Source organism: Squalius cephalus, assembly GCF_949319135.1.
Source record: "Squalius cephalus genome assembly, chromosome: 2".
NCBI classification, from domain to species: domain Eukaryota; kingdom Metazoa; phylum Chordata; class Actinopteri; order Cypriniformes; family Leuciscidae; genus Squalius; species Squalius cephalus.
Genome location: NC_137123.1, coordinates 23432707 through 23444358, shown reverse-complemented (window position 1 = coordinate 23444358; position 11652 = coordinate 23432707). Strand labels below are relative to the sequence as shown.

General features: G+C 37.1%; 1 protein-coding gene across 1 annotated transcript; it reads right to left on the bottom strand.

The window, feature by feature from the left end:
• Positions 1–7870: 7870 nt before the first annotated feature.
• LOC307154581 (uncharacterized protein) lies at positions 7871–11178 on the bottom strand. The gene is made up of 7 exons (XM_079864582.1): positions 9513–11178; positions 9221–9384; positions 8984–9105; positions 8804–8865; positions 8580–8683; positions 8311–8474; positions 7871–8149 (listed from the first exon to the last, which is right to left on the bottom strand). The coding sequence occupies exons 1-7, from the start codon at positions 11024–11026 to the stop codon at positions 8054–8056; spliced, it is 2226 nt and encodes a 741-aa protein (XP_079720708.1). The 5' UTR covers positions 11027–11178; the 3' UTR covers positions 7871–8053.
• Between the last annotated feature and the right edge of the window lie 474 nt (positions 11179–11652).

Genomic DNA, 11652 nt, shown 5'->3' with positions numbered 1-11652 from the left:
TTTTTCAGTGAACAGAATGGGGAGCAGATGTAGGTTCTTTGAAGCAAATTTATATATATTTAATCAGAGCAAGAATTGAATATGGGTGTTTGGTTTATGGATCTGCAGCCAAATCCGTTTTAGCTGAGTTAGATATAGTCCAAGCTAAAGCATTAAGAATATGTACAGGAGATGTGCGATCTTCTCCAGTATGTTCATTACAGGTAGAGAAAGGAGAAATGCCACTCTTTTTACAAAGAAAGCAGCTGCAGGCTAATTATTGGATCAACTTGATGGGTCAAAGGATTGATCATCCAGTTAAAATAGCAATTCAGTCAAGCTGGGAGAGAGAGGTGGCAAGACTTCCAAGTTTTGGATGGACAGGGGAGGCATTGGCACAGGAAATGTCTATACATGATAAGAATTTTTGTCCAGGAGTACTGTGGCCATCAGTTCCTTTATGGCAGATGGAGGTTCCAAAGACTGACCTAGAGATACTTGGGATTAAGTTAGAAAATCCAGAGTCAAATTTGGTACATGAGTTTCAGCGTCATATGGAGAAAGATATCAGGAACACATTAATTTTCACTGATGGGTCTAAGGATCAAGAAACGGGTGCTACAGGAGCAGCTTTTGTTGTTCAGAGGTGGAATGTCCAAGCTTTTAAGAGAACATCAAATTTTCTAAGTGTATTTACAGTTGAATTATGCAGTCTTGATGGCAGTAGAATGGACTGAACAGATTCAAAATCAAAAAGTGTTAATATGTAGTGACTCTGAGTCAGCTATTAATAGTATTGAGAAAGGATCATCAAAGAGTCGGCAAGACCTTGTGTATGATTTTCTTTTGGCAATTAGAGATGTGAAAATGAGAGGGGTAGAAATATCATTCATATGGGTCCCAGCTCATGTAGGTATTGTAACAAATGAAAAGGTTGATAAGTTGGCCAAGGAAGCTGCTCAAAAGGAAAATATAGATATCAATATAAACCTATCCAAGGGGGAGGGTAAAAGTATTGTGTAGCAGGAAACAATTTTAAAATGGCAACAGATCTGGGAACAAGAAAACAAAGGGAGGCACCTATTTTTATTGTAGGGTAAATGAGTCAGTTAATGTTTTTAAAAGAGAAGGAATGAAACGTAAAGAGCAGGTGATATTTTCCAGAATGAGGATAGGTCACACGTTGCTAAACAGCACTTTATTTATTTTAGGAAAACACCAGAGTGGCCTGTGTTCATGTCAGGAATCTGAGACGGTACAACATGTTTTGATGTATTGTAGAAATTATGACCTCCAAAGACAAGATCTTATCAGAGAATTGTGTGAATTTGGTTTAAAAGAAGTGTTTTTGAAAAGTATTTTAGAAATAGGGTCAAGCGGGAGGGGAAACCATTGTTTTTTCAAATTTTTATTAGACACTGGGCTTTATAGCCGAATATAGCCTAGTCCGCTGAGATGTTAGTCCCATAGATGGCAGCAATGCAACATTTTTGGATGGCAGCAATGCAACATTTTTGGATGCCGGCTGCCGTAAAATCCCATAGAAGAAGAAGAAGGCAGCTTTCTCTCTCGTGCACGGATGCCTGATGAGCACGGTGTGACGCTCTGGGAAACCGAAAGAAAAAAATAATCTTCTAGATGAGTTCTGTCGATGGATTGATGGGAGTGAAATGAGGCATTTTATTTCCTATTAGTTATGAGTGACGTTGGTATTGTTATGAGAGTGAAACGGACATTCAGCTTGTTAATATGAAAGTGTATGGTGATATACTTGATTAACATCAGAGCATTGCTAAAGTGTTTATGGAGTGTATTTTTTATTAGAAAAAGGGTAAGGAAAAGGATTTAAATGGGACGTACTGTACCACTCTGGAAATTTCTGTGAGTTTAACGATCTCCTTGGTAAGTCAAATTGCTTTATAATTGTTACAAATCAGACTGTTATTGTTGTATAAGAGGAAAAGCAAGAGAAATTAAATCTGTGATTGATTTATATGTAGTAAAAAAAAACTGTGTAATGCTGTAGGCCTATTTGGTGAATGACAGCTAATTGTGCTTGAGTGGGTGACGGAAAAGCGGTTAATAATATATAAATCAGTGCATTATGTTGGGAAAATAGTCACAAACCTTACCTATGTAAAAGAAATATTCTTTATTTGAAAAATGCATTAACATATGTCCAAGGTCTGTGTAAAATGATTCATTTACTGTCATGAGTTAAAAATGTTTATTGTATGTTGTTACAATGAAGATATTAATGATATTTTTGTGACCTTGTTTGTTCAAGGTCAGGTTTTTTTTTTGTTTTTTTTTTTTCTGTCCTTTTCCAAATTCGATTGATGTCCTCTGTCTGATGTGACGATGTGTTGGTTCCTGTATTCTGGATTTGTCCCGGCCTTCCAGTGGTTCTGAGGAGGGTTTGGACTGGCGAGCCTCCCTTGAGTCTGTTCTTGGATCTTTCAGTTGAGGAAAGTCTTAGCACCGATTTGAACTGCGAATGGTAGGAAAAAGAATAACTTTCCTCATCTTTTGTTCTTTTCTCAGATGGAGACCATTTTTCATCATCAACAGATAAAGGACAATTCACTTTTTCTACGGACTTTTCAAAGAACTCTTTTCAGAAAGACTGAATATTTTGATTATATTCAATTGAAAAAACTTTGTTGTTCAATTGGGTTGTATATTGTTTATTTGGGTGATAATTGATAATTGATAATTGATACTGATTGCTTACCAAAGGCACACGTGTGTACAAGTACAACAAGTGAGTATACTTAACCTCAATAGAGTTAAGGAAACACTGCAGTAACTGTAGTGAGCTGACTTTACCTTGTTGAAACCCAAAGAGAAACAATTGAGACCTAAAGAAACAAAGGAAACAACAGCAAGATTTGGGAAGTTACATTCTTGTTGGAAAAAGAAATGTATATCTATTTTTTTTTTTTATCAATTAATGTAATTCACCTGTTGAGTTGTCATATTGAAAATACACATTGTGTGTTCAAACGAGTGTTCACTGTTATCTTTCTCAGCAGCGAGTCTATTTCCTCTGAAATGCTGGTCCATAGATTGGCATATAACGAGTTATTTATTAATCTACTAGTTAATAGCCAGAGAGTACGCGCTACACATGTGTGTCCCTACCATAGACTGTAAAAAAATATGGACGTAGTGTCCGTGACGTCACCCGTAGGTTTCTGAAGAGCATTTTTGAAGCCTAAAGTAGGCGGAGCCGGCCGTCGCCATCTTGGCCTTGCGTCACTCCCGGATAACAGAAAATGGGCAAAGAGGCGGGGCGTGACGGGCTTTGGTGGAGCTGAGGAACCTGGCCATAGATATGAGCCTGGCTATCTGTAATCACTAGCTCGAGCCTCGACGTGATCGAGTTAGCTGATTATGTAAAGCCAATTAAAGTTATCTATTTTTGCCCTTCGAAATATTATAATAGTTAAAAGACATGGCTACAAGTGAGACTGTGTATTGTGATTCTGTACTATTCTGCTAGTTGAAAATGTATTATGCAGTAACTACTTCGAGAGTGTTTGTGTGTGACAGTGATTTATGTGCATACATGTCAGTCACTCTTTCTTATGTTCCGTCAGCGCGGCATCGCTCAAGTTCGTAGAGAGCTTATTCAGTCCATTTTAAATTCTGATTTTGGCCGCCTCTCAAATGGGTTAAACCATAGATATATTGCCTTTGAAGTGCAAGTAAATGCGCTAGAAAATCCGCGCTCATTCATGTGCATTTATAGCATGGACGGAGAAAGCGCCGACGCCTGCATGATTTCACCTGACAGTACATAAGCATATTATAATCCATCTGTTCCGTGAGAGCAGAACGAACGAGCCTTTATTGACGTTTTTAAATTTGAAAACTCCAAAAAGCAACGAAATTGTCAGACATCCATTAGTGCATGTTCACGGAGGAAAACAACTGAAATACAGCGCTGGTTGTTCTCTCGAACGATACTCGACAACGACGGAATCCAAAGCCGTGGGCTTTGTACCTAATGTTTGTATTCAATTGTATGAAATAATCCGGAAAAAAGCACAAACACCGCAGTGCAGAGAAGGCAATTTCAGCAGCTAACATTTGCTGAGGTGAAGTGACGGCTAGTAACAGCAGACAAACGGCTAGCATTGACATCAGCGACAACCCACCTGTCACTCAAGTGGCCACAGCCACACCCTTAAATTTAAATATTAATCAACTAAACGGATGATTTATAAAAAACTGCACCCCCCTCACAGTTGTTATGAAGGGCAAAATTAGCTGTATAGACCAAAGCCACATAGAGATCCAGGCTGTAAACATGTTTTTTTCTGCTGTAAAGTTGGTAATTTTAACATGGGGGAGATACAGATTTGACTCACTTCTGCAGCCAGCCCAAGCGGCCAGTCAATGAATTGCAGTTTAACTCACTTCCGTGTTGGTTTCAAGAGAGAGACGGGGAGGTTGCCGCTTGGTCCCTACCCGTGATAAAACGAGGGCAGGAATGCACACACTTCCTGAACTGTTCACTTGCCATTTCACAATATTATATATCACAGACAACACCAAATAGACAACTTCACACAACAGAGAGCGCTTGGCGAAGAGCGAAAGCTAACACTGTTTTGTGTGCCGGCATCCCTTTGTAGCTTCCGTGTATGCCTTCACACGCTACGTCATCACACAACGCCAATAGGATTGGATTAGTTTCATTCATGCTTCAGACTCATCACGCTAAGAGGCGTTCCCCATAGTGTCGTCATCGACGCAGTGCGTCGGAAGGGAACTGATATTTTTAGAAATATTTTACAATTTTCTTTTGTGTTCCACAGAAGGAAGTCCTACAGGCTTGGAATGACATGAAGATGTGTAAATCATGACACAATTTAATTTTCTTTATTTTTCCATTGTTTAGGATCAACAGAAGTCTATGCATGAATTCTGCTCATCTGTTGTTTCTTTTTCTTCTTGTGTTGCATGTCTGTGCAGGTAACATCTTCATTACCATCCTGGTGTGGAGAATCACAACAGACATCCATGATGAGAGGGGAAAATTCTCCTGAGTGATAACCAAATATTTAATTATATTTATATTATATTATATGGACTTTTTCTGACCTAATTATATGTATTTGTCCCTGTCTCCAGCTCAGGATAGTTGCTGTTGGACTGTGCAAGATCTTTTGAAAGTAAATTAACTTCTTGATTTAACAGATGAAGAAGTGGATGACTAATCATTGTGGACAATGCAGGTTCCGACCTTGTAGAATTGATACAATCTTTAACATAGTTTTTTTTTTTTTTTTTTTTCGTTCATTACGATTATAATAGTCAATTTTGAATGATTACCATTTGCTAAAACAGGAGGAGCATTCTTGTTCTGATTGTTGTTTTTTTTTCTTTGTTTTTTTCTTATTTAGATTCATCTTTGTAGTGTAAATGCAGTGTTCTTATGGTTGTATGGCATTTGAATGAATGCATAAGCATGTAAAAGGCTGTACTTCAAAATTTAAAAAGTAAAAAATAAAAAAAATATATATTTTTACATTTTTTTTACTCCTCATCCTGAAACATTGTGGTGCAATCTGCCAGTCAGCATTGCCAGGATGTTATTCTTCTGCACCTCTGGAGTAGTCAGTCAAATGGCATGTTCAGCTCAGGGGATTGGCTCAGAAAGCGTTATCAAGAATAAGAACACCTGAGCAACTGCCTCTGAGATGAACGGGAATACTGACAGATGGTTTTCTCCAGGTAGACCTCCTAGAGAAAAGTACTGAACAGTGTACAGCTCATAATGTTTTGATAGATAAAATATGTAGCCAATAAACTGATTTTAACAATACACTGTGTCTTCTTCAGCTGTTTTTGTGTATTTAAAGGAAAAGGGAAATGCTAAGAAAGTGTAGGTGGCATTTATACATTACATAGAAGAAAAATATTTTGCTGCCTTACTGTATAGATCAGTGGTTCTTAACCTTTTTTGGGCCAGCGCCCTCTATCTAATATTCAGGTCCCTGAATGCCCCCCCATCCACCCCCACTCAAATACAACAAGCACCACAAAATTGTCATTTAGCCTATTAATACAATTGAACATACCCCACAGTGATTAATCCAAAAAACAAGCTATAAACAGCATTGGCATAGCAATACCATTGTTTCTCACAGGATTTTTGGTAAATCTGTGGTGGGTGGACCTTGGGCCTTCAAGGGAGATTCGAGGGCATTTAAATTATCCATCAAATTGTCATTTTCTCCTTACTGTCTTGCGAGTTAACAAGTAAAGTAAATTACTTGGTGAACAAAGAAAACATTTTGGCATTAGGGATTGGAATTAGTTAATGGCTAAAAATGTAAAAGTTTACCTTATAAATAGAATTTAGTTTAATTAATTTTAAAATTCGTCGCCGGAGTGAAGGGGAACATGATTTATTGAAAATATTTGAAAAAATATAAGTGTTTCTTAAATCAATACTTTTTAATGGCTTGTCAACTTTCCATTCCTCCGCTGCTTGAAAAACACAGTTTTTGAGCACGTGAATGCTGATTCGTGTGAGCGCTGGATTCTAGTCAGTGCTTGAGCGCTTGTCTATGACTGGAAAAATAATAGAGTCGATGCAAAAGTAACGCATAGCTTAGGCTACATGTCGCATTAAACTGGAAGATTTTAGAATGTTAGGCATTCTAAATTTAGAATGTAATTATTTTGCAAGTAAACATGTTTAATCTAGTCTTGCCTGGATCTTTGGCAGGGGCGCGGGGAAATTATTATTATTATTATTATTATTATTATTATTTTTGCGAATCACAACAAGCGTATTGGTGAGAACACTCATTTCAGCATATACACACACCAGAACTTGACTGCTCATCATATTTTTGACATTATTGATACTGCTTTCAATCGTAATGCAATAGAAATGGACACAAAAAAAAACTGCCAAGTGAATGTTTTTTTCTTTTCTTTTCTTTTTTTTTTTTTTTTTTTTTGAGCGCTGCTGACGTATTCTTTCACGCGCATCCACAATATGACATCACACTCTGCGCATATGTTTTACAACATAATTTAACATAATAGCCCTAACACTTTTTAAATAGCCCACTTAAAGTGTTTATTACAAATAAATTACTAAATGCTTAAAATGAATAAAAGTAAATGAACAAAAATGTGCGTTATATTTAAACTCGTGAACGCCCCCCTTTCAAAAATCTTGCTTCCAACGCCCCCCGTTGTTCTCTGAACACCCCCGTTGAGAACCACTAGTACAGATGAAATTTCTGTGATGTCACACAACAGGCAAACTTGCTTCAGGTTCTTCGGCTCGACATGATTCTAATGATCTGGTAAGTAATATTTCTTAATCTTAAAGAAACTTTGAAGTGATGGTTTATAACAAAACCAGTATTTTTAAACTGCACAAAACAAGTTTTAACTTTTGTTCAGTATTGTTGGAAAAGTTACTTAAAGCATTCAAAATAAATGTGATTTGTGTATTATAAGGTTTTTATTTAGATATAGTATGCATGGTGTTTACACGTGTTAGATCATCAGTAGTCATTTGGTCATACATTTATCAAAGTGGTTATGATTTAAAAGGTGAAATCAGTTGTTTGTGTCTTTAGCGATGCTTTACTGAAATACAAATAATCTCGTCAGATTAGAACAGAAGTAATTTGAAAAGCACTTTCATTGCTTTTCTTGGTGTACATGGTGTATGCTTTTTCTTTGAGTTACACGAAGATAAAGTGCATAAGTGAATTAACATTATCCATATTGCCCTTTAAATTAAATGTGTAATATCAAATAAACAACAAATATTATTCTTGTAAATATTGTAACATTAAATATATATTTTTAAAATTCTGAAAATAAATTACATTCATCACAATTTGGGATCCTGTCTGTCCAGCAATACAGGCACAAGAAAATAATAAATAGTATGTTGTGATTATAAAATCATTATAGAAAGATTAATCTGAATTTAAAGTACCATTGTCACAATTTGGATTAGTAATATGAGTAATTCGTGTTAGTAATATTTCCTGATGTATTTCTCTGTTTGAAACGAGTTTCTAGTTCTCTAGAAAAGGCTGTTTCGAGTGGTGTATTGTACATTGTATGACTGTCTTCTGTGCCAACGTCGTCTTAATGCTGTACAGCATCCACAGAGCAAACACTAAAGACAGAGAGAGAGCCTTGTTAGACTAGAATTGGCCTTATAGAAACTTTTATAGGTTTCAGGTAAATTATTAAATCAATTGCATATCATATTCATGTTATCACTAATCATGTCAATTATAATATGCATATTGTTCGTTAAACCTTTATGATACTTACACAAAGGAGAATCCAGCAAGGTACAAGTATGATGGCAATAGCACATGGGACTATTATGGCTACAATCCATGCTACACTAGTGCTGTTGTTTATGATTGTAGTGCTCAGCACTGTGGGGAAAAAGGTGGTACTTGTTGCAGCAGGTGTAGTTGTGGTAATAGTCTCTGTAGATGAGAATGTGTAAAATAATTAAAATAAGACAAAAAACCCTTCTAGCTCAAAGAATTATGAAAATATTAATATTAACATTTATATGCAGAAGCACATACCACTATTAACCTCAAGAAGTGCGTTGAGAAAGGCACTGGGTGTCTTGATGTCACTTTCTGAGAAAACATACTGTACATTAGCCTCAATAGTGGTGGAATTACCCCTGGGGAGAAATTAAAATGTACATTGACATAAGTAAACACTTTAAAAAGATCACAGTGTGCTTCTAATTTTACATCCGATCAAACCAAGTTCAAAGCAGATTTCTTAGTCTAAATCTTACGTGAAATTGGCGCCTTTGAACACAAATGGAGAGGCTGTGGGGTCAGTTAGGATCTGGTTCAGCTAATCAGGTCAGCAAGGAAAACAAATTAATTGGTATGGTAATAGTTAAAGTTGATGGTAGATGTTGAAATCAAAGCTGAATAAAAATAAGCGTATTTTAAATACAAATCAAACTCACCAGTTTATTTATGGAGTCCTGGATTAATTTATATGTGCTATCCCTGAGTTCAATTTTCTCTGACATGGAAACATTGTTGATTTGAAATCCAAAATTCAGGGCATATGAGGTATGAGAAATTTCTTAAAAAGAAAAATCATATAATACAAATGAGCTGATACTGTATGCACACATCTTTTTACTGTAATATGGAAATTTGTTTACTGGCAACTGAAGAAAAAAAGAAAGAAAACTCACTTGTATAAGTAACATTCACAAAGCTCTCAGGGGTACTTAGATCTCGTTTGATTCTGAGACGTGAGTCCAGGAGAGAGTTAACTAACTTTATTATTTTACCCTCAGTTGGTATAGGGCCCAGTGTGATAAATATTAGTCGAATGTAAATAATCACCCTCCCAATCCTGAAAAAGAAGGTAAATAATAACAATGGTGGGTGAGTAAGAGAATGAATAAAATATTTACCTTTTACACACACACACACACACACACACACACAATATATATATATATATATATTAATTTCCCTTACACATTTGGTGTTTCTCCAGGTTTCAGAGATGTCTTGTCTGTCACTGTTAGAGTTGAAGTTGTGTTGAATCGGGTTATTGCTGCCTGAGTGACATTTGATGGTATAGTTCCTGATATGGCGGTTTGAGTGATTGGCTTTACTGATGTAACATTGGCAGTTGCTGATGACGTAGACATGGCTTTAGTTGTTATTTGTTTTGTTTCAGGCACAGGTGAGATTGTTGCATCAGTTATAGTGGTTGCTGTGTTAGTCGAGAATGTTGGATGGGTCATTGTGTTTGTGGGAGCCAATGTTGTTGTTGTTGTTTTTTCACTAATAGGTGTTGTTCTTGTTTCAGCCATAGTTGAGGTCGTTGGATGAATTGTAGTGTTTGGTTCTGTTGTTGAGTCCTTCACCAATTTTGTAGTGGTAGCTGTGGGAGCTATAGTTGTGCTTTTACCTTCATACATAGCTGTTGTTGCAAGAGTAGTGGTTGTGGTTTCAGTTATAGCTGTTGGTTGAATTGTAGTCGTTACTGCTGTCGTTGACCCCTCAACTACCAATACAGGAGAGCTGGTAATAGTAGCCAAAGTTGTTGTTGGACCAATAGTTGTTGTGGTGTTAGACATAGTTATGGTCGCTGAATCCGTAACTGACATTGGTGATTTAGGTGAGGATGTTGGAAGGGTACTTGTGGTAGCCAAATTTGTTGTTATTACACTAATAGTTGTAGTTTCAGGTGTAGTTGTAGTTGCCAACGTTGGTTCTGTTTTTGAGGAAGTAAGATGGGTGATAGTGATAGCCATAGTTTTTGTTGCTGCACCAATAGATATTGTGGTATTAGGCATAGATGTGGTTGCTACATCAGTTGTCAAAGTTGATGCTATAGTTTGTGATGTTGGAGGGGTGGTAGTGCGTGAAATATTTGATGTTGTTGCATCAATGGTTGTTGTCATATCAGAAATAGTTGCGATTGCTGCATCATATGTAAACATTGATGATTCAGTTGAGAAAGGAATATGGGTGCTTGTGATAGCCAAAGTTGTGTTTGTTCTTGCACCAACAGTTGTGGTGACAGACATAGTTGTGTTTGCTGTGTCCATTGTCAAAGTTGAAGATGTTTGAGAGGTGTTTGTGGCTGCCAAAGTTATTGTTGTTGCATGAAAAGTGGTTGTGGTGTCAGACATGGTTGTGGTTACTGCATCAGTTGTCAATGTTGGTGCTACAGTTGCGGATGTTGGTTGGTTACTTATGGTTGCCAAAGTTGTTGTTGCATCAATAGTTGTTGTGGTATCAGAAATAGTTGTGATTAATGCATCAGTTGTTGAATTTGGTGCTGAAGTTAAAGATGTTTGAGGGGTGCTTGTGGTAGCCAATGTTGTTGTTCTTGCACTAACAGTTGTCGTGGTGTCAGACATAGTTGTGGTTGCTGCATCAGTTGTCAGTGTTGATGCTACAGATGAATATATTTGAGCGGTGCTTGTTATAGCCAATGTTGTTTTTGTTGCACCAACAGTTGTTATGGTGTCAGACATAGTTGTGGTTCCTGGATCAGATGTCGAAGTTGTTGCTACAGATGAAGATGTTTGAGGATTGCTTGTTGTATACAGTGTTATTGATGTTGCACCAACAGTTGTTGTGGTGTCAGACAAAGTTGTTCCTGCAAAAGTTGTCGACGTTGGTTCTACAATTGTGGATGTTGCAGGTTTATTTGTGGTTCCCAAAGCTGATGTTTCACCAATAGTTGCTGTGGTGTCAGACATAGTTGTGGTTCCTGCATCAGTTGTCAACATTGATGCTGCTGTTGAATATATTTGAGGGGTGCTTGTCCTAGCCAATGTTGTTGTTGTTTCACCAACAGTTATTGTGGTGTCAGACATGGTTGTGGTTCCTGCATCAGTTGTCGACGTTGGCTCTAAAATTGAGGATGTTTTAGGGTATCTTGTGGTTGCAAAAGTTGATGTTGCACCAATAGATGTTGTGGTGTGAGACATAGTTGTGGTTCCTGCATCAGTTATCGACGTTGGTGCTCCAGTTGAGGATGTTGGTTGGTTGGTTGTGGTTCCTGCATCAGTTATCGACGTTGGTGCTACAGTTGAGGATGTTGGTTGGTTACTTGTGGTTGCCAAAGTTGTTTTTGTTGCACCAATAGTTGTTGTAG

Excerpts from the sequence above, each read along its gene's own strand:
- LOC307154581 (XM_079864582.1), bottom strand. The coding sequence starts at position 11,026 with ATGTCTGACACCATAACAACTGTTGGTGCAACAAAAACAACATTGGCT. Across the intron at positions 8,866-8,983 it reads AGGACTCCATAAATAAACTG|CTGAACCAGATCCTAACTGA; the intron begins GTGAGTTTGATT and ends TGACCTGATTAG. Across the intron at positions 8,150-8,310 it reads CTTGCTGGATTCTCCTTTGT|TGTTTGCTCTGTGGATGCTG; the intron begins GTAAGTATCATA and ends CTCTGTCTTTAG.